Here is a 16,958-nt window from a genome sequence, read left to right on the forward strand (position 1 = left end):
TTCGGCCTCAGCTCTCGCGGCAGCCTCAGCTCGAATGGCCTCAGCTCTCGCGGCAGCCTCAGCAGCTCTCGCTTCGGCCTCAGCTTGTATCTGGAGCTCCTCTCGTCTTAGCTGCAGGTTAATTTGTGCCACTATCCGAGACGAAGTCCTAGACATCCTAGTGCTTACATTTGAGGCGCTATCCTCAGGATGTATGTCAGCATCCAACATATCTGAGAACTCACTTTCTTTTTGTTCAAAGTTATTTTTTAACGAGTTAAATTCGGTATCTACCCTATCACGAAGTTCTGCCAAGATTGCAGAGTTAAAGATTTTAGTCAAAAGAGCATGGAAATGCCGTAATTCCTCTTCTAAAGTAGATAAGTTAGATCTAAAAATTAACAGTTCCTGCTTATCACTCAAAGAACCTAGGGCTACAGAAAGTTTCCCAATTTGAGTCAAAATATCCCTTCTAAGATGCCGGGCCTCTCGAACTGACTTAGCCTCATCGTTATTGGGTCCCTCCCCAGAATGGCCTGCCCGACCGCAAAGAACATCATCAGGCTTAAACTCAGTCGAGTCTACGGCGGTCGAGTCCTTGTCGCCACCGAGCGTAGACATATTAAATGTTGGGGCTAAATTAACAATTAAAAAAATGAAGTTACACAAACACACAAAATTATTAGGCTACAGTAGTTATAAAAAACTTAACTGCAAAGACCGTAAAAATACAAAAAAGAATTTAAATGCACGATACCGTAGCTGTACGGGTATGAAGTCCTAAAGTCCACAAACTTGCTTGGATTCTTCCACTTGAATCTGCAAGCACAGATGGATTGTCTTTTAATCTTCTTTCTTGCCAATGAATGTCAAAGTTATTTTTCTTCTGTACCAAACCGAGAAGAAATGTCTTTACTTTTCTTTGCTTTTGTAAGAGTGTAGACTACCAACCAACAAATCTTCTTTTATTATTTCTTGTACTTCTAAGTAGTTCTTCTGCACTAGCTGACAACAAACACATCGTTTATTTTTATGCCTTCAAGTGCTTCTTGGCCTACCAGCTAACAAATCGTTTTTTATTTTTCTTGCTTTAATTTCTTCTTGACCTACCAACTGACAAGAACTCGTCTTTTATTTTTTATGGTCACAGCGGTAAACCATAATTCTTCGTGGGAAAATTGTAACATAAGATTCCCGAATCCGTTCGTCTGTATATAATGACCGAAAAATGAACACTCTTTCGAAACCTCTATTCAAAAGTGTATTCCAGTAAAAATTAGCCCGCGGCTATCGAAATGGGGTGCAATGCCGTACACCGCTAAAACTGTCACTACAATACAAATTACTTGGATAAAAGACGGAGAATTTGTCCAGCTAGCAAGCACCAAATAAACCAGTTAAATGTGCGACCGACTTCCAACAAACAACTTCGAGAATGAATCAGAAAAATTTGTGATAACTCAAAGGCACGAGAGCAGTTCGTGTGACGCAGCATTTCATGTCCAAACAGGTTTCAACTGAAACAGGTTTAAACAGGTTTGACACGAGTCTTACGGACGATGGTGCAATTTTGGCTCATGTTTTAGGAATTTCCATGACGTAATATTCAGTAGACCCGAACGGTTTCTACATGACGTTTGACCAGGCGAACAACCGTCTGGAACACTACCTACTATCCATTTCTTTCTTTCCAAAATTTTTTCCATTTGCTTCAAATTTGACAATAAAAATTGGGTTTGTTTCCAAAACAAATTAGGCCTATGCGCCATCATCAGTGGCGTAGCCTAGGGGGGGTTGAAGGTTTAAACTTTTGGCACGCGTGTAACGTCACGATATTGAAAATGATGCTTTCAGTCTCTTTATGTCTCTAAAACAAAGTTTGCCTTTACGAAACTGCATTAAAAGAGCGAGTTTGGCCAATACCAAACATTCAAATATCTCAGCCAGGAATTAGCAACAAAAAAATATAGAGACTTAGCTTTGTTTCCGAAAAATGTCGAAGAAAACATGATCTTATCCTTTTGCTATGCCACCGGACAGCACCATTTTACAAGAATAGGCTATTCATATCCCCATTTTTGTTCAAAATGCTCTCAGAATGCACCAGATTCAAAGTAATTTTTCAAGAATTTCTGGGGGAGGCCCCCCAGACCCCCCACCCTTGAGTGTCGTCTTGGGCGAACACGCCAACGGGTGTCGCCAGTCGCCAGACAAAAAAACATTCAAAATTCCTGGCTACGCCACTCCCCATTTTTCTTTTATGTTTAAGTTATTTTGCCGTTAATAATTTCAATTTTTCATGTACCGTATGTATTTTCATTACTTTTGGTACCTTGATTTGCAAAAATAGGCCCTTCCCTAGTAAACAACCTTAGGCCTTCAGTACCCTTAATCCGGCCCTGTTAACGTGCGTTGCTCAAGCGCACACCCCGAGAGTCGAACCAGCGCCGCTTGATCTTGAAGCTTCTTCGTTCCAGAAGGGACGCCCTAACCAAATGAGCTATCGGAGCGGCTATCGAATAATCTGAAAAGTTGCAGCGCAGAAATACTGTAGAATATTTTATATCTTTTTGTTTGTGCCGTAAGTTGTGTACGACGCCATCACGCTGGTCAGTTAAATGAAGCGTAAATTGGATTGCTAAAGGTTTTCGCTTCGGCGACGAAGAGACGATGACCTCATTTTATTGGTATCTCTGGGCAGTCGAGTATAGCGAAGAAGATTGGCAGATGGACAACACCAACGAAAGCGTCGTTTCTATGATGTAAATTCTTTCACTGACCGAGTTTTATGTACAGTATTTGATTTGTTGAGTATGGTTGCAATGTCAGAGCTAGAGGTAGGCCTAGTAGTCATAATGCAGAGAAAAGAAATAGTTGAAATGTAGTTACCGTATGTTATTTGTTTTACTTCACAGCAAAACTTTGTATTAGACCTTTGCAGTGGTATTGTTTTGTTTGTTGCTGTATATTGGAATCATCCGCTTAATTGCGTCACTTTGGATTATCTGCACCGTGGACACAAAATAGTTTGGTAAATAACATTGTGAATTTATTATAGTACCGTACCATAGATCCATAATTGTCAAACTAACTAAACCAAAATTATTAGCGTTCTGTCTATTTAGTATTCTGTGCCAATAGCCTATTCATATGTGTTTCGTTCTTTAATAGAAAACCGCTAAAACTCCGAACAATTGGTCTGCTGTTGGACAGTGAGGAGAAAGACGCGCGTTGACACAAGTGGAGGTTGCAGATATTGTCGGACGCAGCTAGGTGTATCCTGACTTTACTGAAATAAGGAGAACGCTTAGCCAAGCCGAGCTGTACACGGCTTGTAAAATATTACGTACATCAGTTTTCAAACTAGTGTAATTGTGCCTTTCTTACTTTATAGTGTTGTAAGATTCTGTGGCTACTGTTTAGTCTATTATTGTTGTTGTAGACTAATTTGATTTAATTGACATCTGCTATTACATACTGATTGTAATTGTGCCTTTTCTTCCTTTATAGTGTTGTAAGATTCTGTGGCTACTGTTTAGTCTATTATTGTTGTGTAGACTAATTCGATTTAATTGATATTTGCTATTACATAGCCTACTGATTGTGATTATTGTTGACTAGTTTGATTTAAATTGCATGTGTTTTGTTATTCACTTTATCTCAAGTTGTTCGTCAGACCTAAATTTAAAATGTCAGTTAAAGAAGGTTATCCCCCTTTGCCCGAAAGTTCAGTTTCTGCTTTTGATAGCGTTTCAAATGTTTCTTCGCGAGGCAGTCGCAGTTCTGCAGCGTCGTCGACACGCTTCAAGCAACGAGAGAGTAGAGTGAAAGTGAAATTGGCCAAACTCGCAAAGGCACAGACTGCAGAGCGATTTTTGGAAGCTGAAAGACAAGAAGCTGCTAAACGGGCAGCCGCCATGAGAGAGGCGGATAGGGAAATTGAAATGGCTGAATTGGAAGCCGAAGCTTGGGAAGAAGAATCTCAGAGCGGTTGCCAATTTACGGTTTTGGATGAGACTGGTTTTGAAAGTGTCAACCAGCATCGCAATACCACTGAACGCAGTCCACCTATTTCGATGCGAGATAATTCTGCTTCACTGCCGTCGAAATATCTCCAACAATCGGATGGTAATTGGGACAGTAATGAAGATTTAGACACTGGACGGTCCGTTTATGTTCCTGCCACTGGTGACACAAAAGAAAGCGAAAAGCCAACTGTGGTAGGGTTTTCGCAATCGCGGCAACCAGTTCATGAAAAGAGAGCTAGTCGTCATAGCGGAGGCCCAATAGAAGATTTCTTTTTGCCAAGGCCAATTATCCAGAAATTTGATGGTGACCCGTTACAGTATTCAACGTTTGTTCATAACTTTGAAGCGCATATCGCCTCAAAACTGCCAAGCGACGAGCTGCGGCTGGTATACCTGCTTCAGCAATGTTCTCCTCGTGTTAGAGAAAAGGTTGAGCATTACACAGCCGATGAAACTCAGGGCTACAAGTTTGCACGACAGAGATTGTACTATGTTTATGGCCAGCCTCATATCATAGCGAACTGCTGTGAGGAGACCCTGAAAGCCTTTAAGCAGTTGCGAGCAGAAGATGTAGAGGGGTTGGCCAAATTCTACGTTGTCCTGGACAAGTCTCTAACAACGCTCAGAGACATTGGAGAGTATGCGAGCCTCAACTCATTGGGGACCATGCTGCATTTAGTGGACAAGTTGCCCCATGATTTGGCTGTGGAATGGGTAAAGACCTCTGTCCAAATCCAAAGAAAAACAGGTCATCAAGCAAAGTTTTGTGACTTTGCGGCTTTTGTACGTGAGCAGTCTGAAATTGCAGACTCGCTATTTGGTCGTCATGTGTTCGGTCCCGGAAGGAAGCCTAAGGAGTCTAAGCCACTACCGCCTGTCCGACGTCCCAAAGTTGGGGTTTTCAACACTGGATCAGAAAGTCTTTCCCCCTCTCCTAGTGTTAATAGGTTTGAACAATGCTGTTTGTGCAAGGGCCAGCACAGGTTGGACAAGTGCAGCAAGTTTCTAGACTTGAATCGCTATGAACGCTTTGCGATGTTAAAAAGAGAAGGCTTGTGTTTTAGATGCCTTTTAAAATCGCACATAGCCGCTGATTGCAAGTCGAAGGAAAGCTGTACAGTGGAAGGATGCACGGGACCACATCACACGTTGCTGCACAAACATGACGGCGGTCAAGATGCCACAGTATGCACAAACGCGTGCCATAGCGTAAACGGTGAAAGGTCTTCTGGAAAGCCTTTCCTCCTCACGGTTCCATTGAGGGTTAGCTGCAACGGCAGGGAAGTCACCACTTACGCGTTTCTTGACTCAGGTTCGGAAATGTCGTTTTGTGACGTCAGCATTGCCAAAAGATTGAACGCTACTGGGGAAGAAAGAGAAGTACCCATTCAGACTATGGCGACAAAACGTGAGACAATGAAGGGCATGATGTTGTCTCTGATTGTGAAACCACTTGATAGTGAAACAGAGGAATGTTTGTCCCAAGTCTTGACTGTTGACAAGGTACCAGTCAGAGCAAAACCTGTCCCGGATATTGAAGCAATTGAGGAGCTTAGCCACCTGAAAGGGATAAGATTTCCCGAATTGGAAGACAAGTCGGTTGGCCTTCTAATCGGTGCCGATGCGCCATTTTTACTGTCTGTGTTAGATAGTCGCTACGGCAAAAGAGGCTCTCCTGCTGCTATGAAGACTCCACTTGGCTGGGTGTTGTATGGCCCATCCATTTGTAAAGCATCGGGCGCATTAGAGAAAACGTGTGACTATTCTTGCATGTTCTTGTCGGCTTCTCGTGATGATGAGATCTTGTTGCCGCCTCATGAACACGTTTACCCTGGAAAGTTGGACTGTCCTAACTCTAGAGAGGATAGAGTGTCTTTGGATATGATGGAAACTTCTGTTGAGTTAATTGATGGACATTTCCAACTTCCTTTACTGTGGAGAAATAAAGATATTCAGTTACCAAACAATCGCTCCATGGCAGAAGGCAGGTTGAAGACATTGAAAAAACGTTTGATAAATGATGACACTTATCATAAGAAATACGTTTCTGTGATGCAAGGTTACGTCGAGCGAGGCTATGCGGAAAGAGTTCCTGAACACGAAATATTGAACGATTTGTCTTGGTACCTTCCCCACCATGGCGTTGTTAATCCTAAAAAGCCTGAAAAATTGCGAATCGTTTTCGATTGCGCAGCAAAGTACAGAGGAGATTCGCTTAATCAAAACCTTATGCAGGGACCTGACTTAATCAATAGCTTGGTTGGTGTGCTGAATAGATTCAGAAAGGAGCCCATAGCCATTACTGCTGATATTGAAGCGATGTTCCATCAGGTCAAGGTCAAGCCTGATGACAGAGACGCACTTCGTTTTCTATGGTGGCCTGACGGTGATGTCGCGAAGCCTGCTGTCCCGTATAGGATGACTGTGCATTTATTTGGTGCAACGTCATCGCCTAGTTGTTGCTCGTTTTGTCTGAAGCATGCCGCGCATCTGTTTGGCAATGAGTTTTCTGCAAAAACTTCAGAGGTTGTGAACAATAATTTCTATGTTGATGACTGTCTGTTGTCAGTGGCAACCGTAGATGAGGCTAAGTGTTTAATAAAGGAACTCCGATCGATTGTAAGCATGGCCGGTTTCAATTTGACCAAGTGGCTGTCTAACAATGAAGACGTGCTTGATGAGGTTCCCAACGACCAACATTCTCAGTTTCACAAAGGTTTAGCTATGGATAGTTGCGCTAACGAGCGTGTTCTTGGGGTCCACTGGGACGTTCGAAGAGACGAGTTTTTAGTGAAAGTGGAAATTCCTGAGAAACCATATACGAGGAGGGGGATTTTGTCTATGTCTCACTCCTTGTTTGATCCACTTGGATTTGTAGCCCCGGTGTCGCTTGAAGCCAAACTGATCTTGAGAAATTTGAATGAATACGACTGGGATGAGCCGATTGCTGAAGAGCATGCTAACCGCTGGAGGGCGTGGCTCGCCAGTCTTCCCTTGTTAGAGAACATGCGTGTAGAAAGATGTCTGAAACCCCCCGGCGATAGAGTCATCACAAAATATGAGCTGCACCATTTTGCTGATGCTTCTAGTGTAGCATATGGTGCCGTATCATATCTTCGGATGGTCGATCAAAACTCAAACGCGTACTGTACGTTTTTAATGTCCAAGTGTCATCTCTCTCCTTCCAATGCCACTACAATTCCAAGATTGGAACTGCTTGCCGCAGTTGCTGCTGTGAGGTTGGATGTATTACTTCGGGAGGAGCTGAGGTTGAAAGATTGCGAATCAGTGTTCTGGTCTGATTCTACCGCGGTGTTACAGAGTATTTACAACAGCCGCAAGAGATTTCCTGTATTCGTAGCAAACCGACTGGCGGAAATTGAGCGACACAGTGAGATTGCGAACTGGAGGTATGTGCCTACAAAGCTCAACCCGGCAGACGATGTGTCTCGTGGTATGTCTGCTGGTGCACTTGTCGAATCTTCTCGGTGGTTGAAAGGTCCACAATTCCTGGTCGAGTCTCCTGAACATTGGCCGTATCAGCTGGAGAAACTATCTGAACTGTCGGATGAATTTCCTATGTTTGAAAGACGAGTTGTTCCTACCAGTCGGGTCTTTTCATGTTTCAATGCAGAAACATCTACCGACCGTTTGATTAGTAGTTTTTCATCGCTATATCGATTGAAAAAGGCAACTGCCTGGTGGCTGAGATACTTTGAGTTTCTTAAGTCGAAAAGTTCAAGGCCTTCTGGAAAGGTAAATGCATCTCCGCGGCTATCTGTAGATGAGTTGAAGGTAGCCGAAAAACGTTTGCTACAACATGAGCAAAGGAAATGTTTCCCAGCACTGTTTCGACTTTTGTCCAAAGGTAAAGATGCATCGAAACAAAATTGTCCTAATGCTATGCTTAAGTTGAACCCTTTTTTGCACGAAGAAACCCTTAGAGTTCGCGGACGTCTGTCTGAGGCACCAGTAGACTTCAATTTGAGGCATCCAGTCATTTTGCCTCATAATTCATGGCTAACTAAACTGGTAATTCAACATTTTCACGTGACTGCTGGTCATTCCAGTATAAACCATACTTTCACAGCGCTACGGACTGCATACTGGGTGGAGAAAGGTAGCTCTGCCATTCGAGGAGTGATAAAGGACTGTACAGTATGCAGGAAACAGAATGCGACACCTGGTGAGCAACTGATGGCTGATTTACCAACATGTCGTATGCAAACAAATCAACCCCCCTTTTTTGCCACGGGTGTTGATTACTTCGGTCCTATCAATGTGAAACAGGGTAGGAGTTTAGTTAAGAGATATGGATGTATCTTTACCTGCCTAACAACAAGAGCAGTTCATTTGGAAATTGCACATTCCTTGACTATTGATTCCTTCATAAACGCCTTGAGACGATTCATCGCCAGAAGAGGCGAGGTAGCTCACATTTATTCGGACAATGGAACGAATTTTGTTGGAGCGGAAAAGGTTATAAGAAGTGCTATGCGCACCTGGAATCAGCAAAAGATTGAAAACTTCCTTCTTCAAAAGGAAATAGACTGGCATTTCAATCCCCCTTCAGCCAGTCACCACGGAGGAGCGTGGGAAAGGTTGATACGCTCAGTACGAAAAATCCTGTTGTCTTTGTCTCCACACAGTACATATACGGACGAGAATTTGAGCACACTGTTTGTGGAAGTAGAAGCAATTGTAAACTCTCGGCCCTTGACTCCAATTACCTTTGTAGAAAAAAACGATAAACCGTTATCACCAAACGATTTGCTAATGGTAAAACCAAGTAACAATTTGCCCTTGACTGAGACCACGGAAAGGGATGTAAACTGGTCTAATCGTTGGAGACAGGTACAATACCTCGCTGACGTCTTTTGGAAAAGATGGATCAAGGAGTATTTGCCAACAATTGCCCATCGTCAGAAGTGGAAAAAGTTAAGACAAAATTTGGTGCAAAATGACATCGTCTTGATAGTTGATCAATCTGTTCCGAGGTCGCAATGGCTGTTAGGGCGTGTAATAGAGACATATCCAGACAAAAATGAAGTGGTTCGGTCGGTTTTGGTTAAAACAAAAAACAACGAAATTAAACGTCCCATCACCAAATTGTGTTTAATCATACCTGCTGACGAACAACTTAGAGGCGCGCCACCCATGTGGTTGTGTAGAAATGAAGAAAATGATTGTTAAAATATTTTGCTTGTAAAATATGTTGTTTAGATGTAGTAGCATATTTTGGGTGGAGTGTAGAATATTTTATATCTTTTTGTTTGTGCCGTAAGTTGTGTACGACGCCATCACGCTGGTCAGTTAAATGAAGCGTAAATTGGATTGCTAAAGGTTTTCGCTTCGGCGACGAAGAGACGATGACCTCATTTTATTGGTATCTCTGGGCAGTCGAGTATAGCGAAGAAGATTGGCAGATGGACAACACCAACGAAAGCGTCGTTTCTATGATGTAAATTCTTTCACTGACCGAGTTTTATGTACAGTATTTGATTTGTTGAGTATGGTTGCAATGTCAGAGCTAGAGGTAGGCCTAGTAGTCATAATGCAGAGAAAAGAAATAGTTGAAATGTAGTTACCGTATGTTATTTGTTTTACTTCACAGCAAAACTTTGTATTAGACCTTTGCAGTGGTATTGTTTTGTTTGTTGCTGTATATTGGAATCATCCGCTTAATTGCGTCACTTTGGATTATCTGCACCGTGGACACAAAATAGTTTGGTAAATAACATTGTGAATTTATTATAGTACCGTACCATAGATCCATAATTGTCAAACTAACTAAACCAAAATTATTAGCGTTCTGTCTATTTAGTATTCTGTGCCAATAGCCTATTCATATGTGTTTCGTTCTTTAATAGAAAACCGCTAAAACTCCGAACAATTGGTCTGCTGTTGGACAGTGAGGAGAAAGACGCGCGTTGACACAAGTGGAGGTTGCAGATATTGTCGGACGCAGCTAGGTGTATCCTGACTTTACTGAAATAAGGAGAACGCTTAGCCAAGCCGAGCTGTACACGGCTTGTAAAATATTACGTACAAATACAATGGGGTGAAAAGCAGGGCCGGATTTAGCTGATGGGGGGCCCGGGGCACTTTTAGATCGGGGGGCCCCCGTGCAAAAAAATTTTTCGCGAAAAACCATCTCTACGTCTACAGCAGCATCAGTCCAGTACTGCACAGCATTTTGCAAAAACTTCAAAGGCCAAAAGGAAAAAATAACACAAAATCACATTTTTTTTCCACCTAGGGGGGCCCTTTAAAAATCGGGGGGCCCGGGGCAACTGCCCCCTCTGCCCCCCCCCTAAATCCGGGCCTGGTGTAAAGTGTAAATCAGACCTACATATCAGGCTATTGTGTGCTGTGCAGTCTGACCATAGAAAGTTCAGTTCAGTTGTTTTTATTTCTGACCATTATATCAAAACAATACACGTCAACATAGCAAAGGTCGAGAAAAGGGTAGAAGCGACAAAACGCGAACGTTAAAACGTGCTTGTGACCGAAGTAAGTTATTGAGTTGAAAGAAATTTGGCACGGTCGGAACACCTTCAGAAAAATTTAAGATATAAAGGAAAATAAAAAAAGAAAATGTTACAAAACAAAAAACAAATAAATTTAGGCTATAGCTTTATTAGCCCACATAGCTTTAGCTGATATAGGCTATTTAAGATTTGTATGGACAGTTGCTATGAAGATCGGCCATGGTGCGTAATCAAGAGTGCTGATGGTCGTAAGGGGAACACGTCTTGATGCGTTTAGCTCATAGCAAAGAAAACTCCACAAAGAAATCCTACCACGGGCAAAGCCATTTCAAGCGCAACGCACCATAGGCCTTGCATGACTCACAAAATAGATAGCCTATAACTTGACGACATTGAAAACAATGACAAAACAAATAAAACAAACTAGCAAGAACAACATCATCATCTTTCGGAAATTCTTATTTTACCCAGGGAAGTTATGTCTTGAAAATATCAAGCGTGCTTTGATAACAGTTGCATTGATAAAGCGATAATTTTAGACCCCAGTCAGCTAAACTCGTCACCTCCACACTGATCCAACGTTAGCAAACGTTGAATTAATGCAAAAACGACAGGCATCGCCAGCTGGGATGTGATAGTGGCATGTCACAGTAATATGATAAATTTGGGTTACCGTATGTTTTACACGTTAAACCATAACAAGTGAAAAAAAAATCCAATTCGGCATGTTAGAAAAATAGATAAACAATCAGACAATAGCATGACGATCCAGTCCAAGATATTGATATACAAACAACTGGTTGGAGCACATGGCCACCGCTTCACCGAAAGATGGCGATTGGTCGAAGAGGATGGAAAAACTTTTGAAGACTCTGTAGAACTTCTGTGGATAAAAAACACAAGAACCAGAAGGCCAGTAGGTAGGTGTACTTATAACCTTACTATTTTGCTAATGAATCTACACACATTGGCCTATCATTTCTGGGCAAAAAAAATATTAGTATGTTTGGTGTATGTAATACTTAGATAGGATCATTTTAAGGAAGATTTAGCTTGTTTATTTTTGATGTAAAGCCTTTTACAGTTTTGCATTCATTTCTTATAGTAGGGGGAAGCTTGTTCCAAACTGTTGGCCCCATGTAGCTACCGTATTGATTGTTTGCAAGTGTTAATTCTGCAATATATCGGAATATAAGGAGAATTAGGGGGAGACCGGGGAGGGTTGTTACAATTTTCAGTAAATCTAAGATTTCTCTTTCAATATTTGCACAAAGTTGCTGAAAATTTTATGTAATCTTGCCACATCACCAGTTGTTATAAATACAACATCAAAATTTAACAAAGTTATGTTTACAGGAAAATATTTGCATTAATGTATCAATGAGTCAGTTGTAACAAGTCACCCCAGTGTCGGGGTGACTTGTTACACAGATGGGTTGAAATGTTACAATTTCAAATAGGCTGTTCTATTAACTAATTTTTCTTACTAAAATACTTAAAACTGATGGAGTACGTTGACACAGCATTCTTGAATTTATTGAACATCCAAATTTAATAGAAAAAATCATGAACAAACAAATAACATCATTATTGACTATGCATTGTCACCAGGATTGCAAACGCATGATCTCTATCCAACCATTCATGGTATTTGGCCTCAATAAGGCACCCTTTATTAGTTTTTGGCATGTTTAGGCACAGATACAGCAACAACAGATATTAGTAGAACTTAAAAATGTAATCAACTATTTTAAATAATACAAAATTTGTTATTTGGGTACCAAATTAAGCACTTTTTCCAATTGGGATGAGCAAGCATTACACTGTGTAACAACTCACCCCAATAGTAGTTGGCTGAATAAGATCAACATATGTCAAACATGTGATACTCAGCTTTAAAATATTTATAATGAATCAAAGGTATTGCACTTCAAGTCTGATTTAACTTTGAAGCCAGTTAAATATCACTCATAATTTTGTAGCAATAACATTTTCTTTGACAAAGCAAAAATTTACTTTTCATACCCTAAAACAGTTTTTCATCAATAATTTTCTACTGCAGCCTTCAAAACGGCTGAAGCTTCGTTTGCACATGGAAACTAAAAACCTGAAAAAAACAACTTAATTTCAGCGGTTGATGTGAACTAATTTAAAAGTTAAAAGGATTGTAACAACCCTCCCTTGTAACAGATCTCCCCGGTCTCCCTACTTCTTGTTGTTAGGCTACTTGATCGTTTACACATAATTATATCATTGAAAGTTGTGGGAAGTAGCTTTTTTGAATATTTAAACATGAAAGTTGCAATCTCTGTAGTTTTCATGTGGTTAATTGATTTTAAATTGTTGAGTTCCATTACACCTTTTATGCTTTCTCTGCGGTCAATTTGTTTGTTTGTTTGTTTATCTTTATCCTGCATTGCGGGAAAGCGGACTTGAGCGCTATGCATCGGTGTACGCCTTCCGACATACACTTGACCCACGCTGCAGCCGACAGCAATGTCTGTTTCCGATTGTCTACTTTACGTATGACTTAAATTTGGTACTACCCATTACTCGAAATCGATCACTAGGTAGAGGCAATTATCGTAAAGTTTCTTGCCCAGAGAAACAACAGCAAGTGCGGGTGGCTGGAGTCGAACATGCAGGCTCTCGACTGCGAGCTCAACGCGCTAACCACTCGGCCACGGCTGCGCGGTTAGCGTATGTTAAATACAGTCTATGTTAAATAGCGTATGTTAAATACAGTACGAAAAAAGTTATTGCATGTAGCCTACGTTGTAGCTTTTGCAATATAGTTTTGTTTTCATGACACCATGTTGAGATACAATATATAATATCTGACCAGTGCTGTGTTAAACCTTTTGTGGGCCCCGGGCCAGAATAATTTTGGGCCTTCTATCGTCAAGCAGACCTATAGTATTGTGTATACTTTCACTGCACTGATATGGAAATGTGGTTCACTTCAATAGACTTTCTCACCAGTTTAGAAAACAACACTAGTGTAAGTAGCCGCAAACACAGGTCTATCATTTTTTAGCTACACCTTTGCTCGGAATGAAAGCCAAAAGTGTTAACAATTTCTAATAAAAAAAATACTGGCAATGGAGTATAATCACGACGCGGTAATACCACCGTACCGCGCAGAATTTTGACTGTTTGAACTTTGCGTCGCGGTACCGGGATAAAATCTGAGGATAAAACCAAAACTGAAGAAATTATTAATTTTCATTTAGATTTGGTCATCTGGTCTGGTAACATTATTGTTTTTCACCATTTTTATGGTTTCTCTGGCAACACTACTTGTTCAGTCAACCAAGGTAAAAACATTATGATTGTGATCAGGGTTGCCAGATGTCCTTCTTTTAGGCCAAATTACAGAAAACTGGCCTTTTTAAATTGCAGTTGGCCTAAAAAAAATTGATGCAGCAATTGATTGAAAAATTGATAAGGCCAGAAAATCTGGCCTTATTTGGCCCTTTTTATGGCTGCAAGTTTTGACCGGTTTAGAAAGTATTATTTTAAGGAAATTCAATTTCAATTGTAATATAAAAGCGGAGTAGGCTATCACTTATCATCACTTAGTCTTAGAGCCTGACCTATATTCGTTTTAATTAGTGAGTAGAGACATAGGTAGAGAGTAGAGAATGTGTTAGCGGTGGACAGGGCGGTTCTATTAAGTTGCACCTGCCGTAAACCGTAAAGTATACACTTGCCTTGTTTGTTAATGTTGTAGGGACCCGAATGAATTTCCATTGTTTTTAGCTCTCTACAAAATGTAATTCTCACGTAACATTTACGTTTCTTAAAAACTCACTGAACCCAACAGTGAGAATAAATAGGCTAGTTGCGTTTCTTAAGAAAACTCAGTTGTTGTGCACCGAGATAATATTGATGGATCATTTTTTACTCAAATAACCTACCACCCGCAGCTTTCTCAAGTGAGTCTGTTAAAATGGCCATTTATTGCTTATTCAGTATATCCGCGATTCACCTCTGCAATGGAATCTCACTAGCAGGAGTTCAACCTAGTTTGTAAACATTGTTGGAATTCGCCAATTTTAAATTACGAAACTGTTTCTTTTTCCTTTTTCCGAAAGTGCTTTATATACCTCTGCACAAAACAATTTTGACTCATAATATAATATAAGATTTACTCATAAAATTCAATTTTAACAGAGACTCTTAATATTACTGGAAATTAACTGAGACTCATCGTGTTACCTTTGTGCCATCGAAGCTTTGTTACGCCAGCAGCGGTTCTGCTGTCAACAGGGGTTATAAACATTTAATATAAATAAAACCTAGAACCCCTGCATTGGTGCCCCGAGTGTTTCCTTGGCAAGAAAGAAGTAAGAAGAAAACAAGAAACTCATCCAAAGAGAAGAATTCAACCAAAAAGGAGTATTAGTTTATAGTCAACTTCAAGCCGAAGAACGAACAGCAAAGACTTTCCGCAATTCAACAACATTCCATTCCAACATTCCATTGAAGAAATCAACTGACGGCGAGTGCTATTATACTTTTCATTTATTTTATTGTAAAATATGTCGACAACATTGATGATACAGATGCAAACTATGTTATGGGTATTTTTACGAGCCATATGCTCAATTAAAATGTTGTTTGTGTATATCCCTATTGTGGCGGTCATTATTTTAATTAAGCTGTATCAAAGAAGGCGCACTCACCACACAATGACTATTGGGGATGAAAATTCAAATGATTTTTCTCAAAATGGAGATAATTCGGAACTACTGTCTAATCTCACTAAGTGTTACCAGGCAACTTTAAATAATTCTGTCAAACTGCCGGAGTTGTGGTTGGACAACATCGAACTTTGGTTCGGTTGCGTCGAATCACAGTTTCGGGCTGCAGACATCACGTCTCAACACGCTCAATACGACGCCATTGTACGCACGCTTAAAGTAAATCAATTGAGAGAGGTCGAAGACGTCATAGCTGCGCGTCCAATAGTTGACCCTTACTTCAAACTAAAAAGCGCAATCTGTAAAGTCTACGCTACGCCGGTGGAAGACAAATTATCGGTTTTACTAGATCAAAGTATTTCTAACGAAAGACCAACAGCTCTTTTAAACAAAATAAAACGTTTAGCCGGAAATAATTTGACCCGGGATGCAACTTTTCAGCCGTTGATCAAACAATTGTTTCTCAAAAAGCTGCCACTAAGGGTAAGAGAAATTTTATCAGGGGATTTGGACGTTCCCTTAGAAATCCTTGCTAAACGCGCGGACAACATTCTGACGGTAAAAAACTTAAATTGCAGCGCGGGCGAACCGGCCCCTCCGCAGTTGCGAATAAACAGCTTACTAGAAAATAAAATTTCAAATTTAGCGGAAAACGTTGATCGACTACAAAATAAAGTTTCCACTTTCAGACCAAACACATCGACTCCAGTAAGACATCCTCGCCATGAATCGGAATTTCGCGGCCCACGCTTTCGCCCCCGAAATCTAGGTCATGACCAATTCAACAATCCACGGTACAGTAGGCCTACTTCTTTTGTAACCAACGATGGCCTATGCTATTACCACAATCGATTCGGCAACAAATCAACTAAGTGTGAAAAACCATGCACGTGGAACCTTCCAAAAAATGGGAACGGCCAATCCGCTTAGTGGGGACGGTTGGTGCAATAGAGGAAAGCCCGCAAACATTTTACGTTAAAGACTCAATAACCAACATTAATTTTTTAATTGACACCGGCAGCACGGTGAGCATACTTCCCGCTAACATTTGCAACGTCTCCCAAATGCCTTCTAGTAAAACAGACGCTTGTCTCCGCGCTGTGAACGGCACTTCCGTACCGATATTGGGTTATTCTGACAAACGTGTCTCATTATGCACAACTAAAGAATATTCTTGGCGCTTTGCCATTGCAGACGTTCAAAGTGCTATAATCGGCATCGATTTCTTACATCATTTTGGTTTCATGTTAGATATCCGCAATAGAAAATTAATATCACCAAACCAACACCATCCTTGTGCCCAACTATCTACAAACAAAAGGTCAAAACCTTCAGGTGAGAACAGTGAAGCAAACACCTGCAACTCCCAGTACTTGTTTTTACGCAGAGAATTTCCTCAAGTATTTGAGCTTGCTAATTATCACAAGCCATGTAAACACACAACCCGTCATCATATTGTAACAAATGGGCCTCCAGTGCATGCACGCGTAAGGCGACTTTCTCCCGAACGTATAGACATCTTGCGGCGGGAAATGCAACACTTATTAGAACTTGGCGTCATTGAACCATCTAACTCTCCATGGGCCTCACCAGTTCATATGGTCCCAAAAGGAGATTCTGGTCGTTTCAGAATAACGGGCGATTATCGTTCACTTAATAATCAAACACAACCAGATCGATACCCGTTACCGTTTCTTCACGATTTTGCCGGAAACCTACATGGTGCTACTATATTCTCTAATTTAGACTTGTTT

At 40.9% G+C, this 16,958-nt stretch overlaps 2 protein-coding genes across 2 annotated transcripts; both read left to right on the top strand.

The window, feature by feature from the left end:
• Positions 1-2,537: 2,537 nt before the first annotated feature.
• LOC145786845 (uncharacterized) lies at positions 2,538-9,200 on the top strand. Its single transcript, XM_082598586.1, has 2 exons — positions 2,538-3,010; positions 3,151-9,200. The coding sequence occupies exon 2, from the start codon at positions 3,669-3,671 to the stop codon at positions 9,198-9,200; it is 5,532 nt and encodes a 1,843-aa protein (XP_082454712.1). The 5' UTR covers positions 2,538-3,010; positions 3,151-3,668.
• Positions 9,201-15,192: 5,992 nt separating this feature from the next.
• On the top strand, positions 15,193-15,932 carry LOC145786846 (uncharacterized). The gene is made up of 2 exons (XM_082598587.1): positions 15,193-15,762; positions 15,894-15,932. The coding sequence occupies exons 1-2, from the start codon at positions 15,193-15,195 to the stop codon at positions 15,930-15,932; spliced, it is 609 nt and encodes a 202-aa protein (XP_082454713.1).
• The last annotated feature ends 1,026 nt before the right edge of the window (positions 15,933-16,958 follow it).

The sequence above is a fragment of the Aplidium turbinatum genome, chromosome 17 (assembly GCF_918807975.1).
Source record: "Aplidium turbinatum chromosome 17, kaAplTurb1.1, whole genome shotgun sequence".
NCBI lineage: Eukaryota > Metazoa > Chordata > Ascidiacea > Aplousobranchia > Polyclinidae > Aplidium > Aplidium turbinatum.

Excerpts from the sequence above, each read along its gene's own strand:
- LOC145786845 (XM_082598586.1), top strand. The coding sequence starts at position 3,669 with ATGTCAGTTAAAGAAGGTTATCCCCCTTTGCCCGAAAGTTCAGTTTCT.
- LOC145786846 (XM_082598587.1), top strand. The coding sequence starts at position 15,193 with ATGACTATTGGGGATGAAAATTCAAATGATTTTTCTCAAAATGGAGAT. Across the intron at positions 15,763-15,893 it reads GCGCGGACAACATTCTGACG|ACCAAACACATCGACTCCAG; the intron begins GTAAAAAACTTA and ends TTCCACTTTCAG.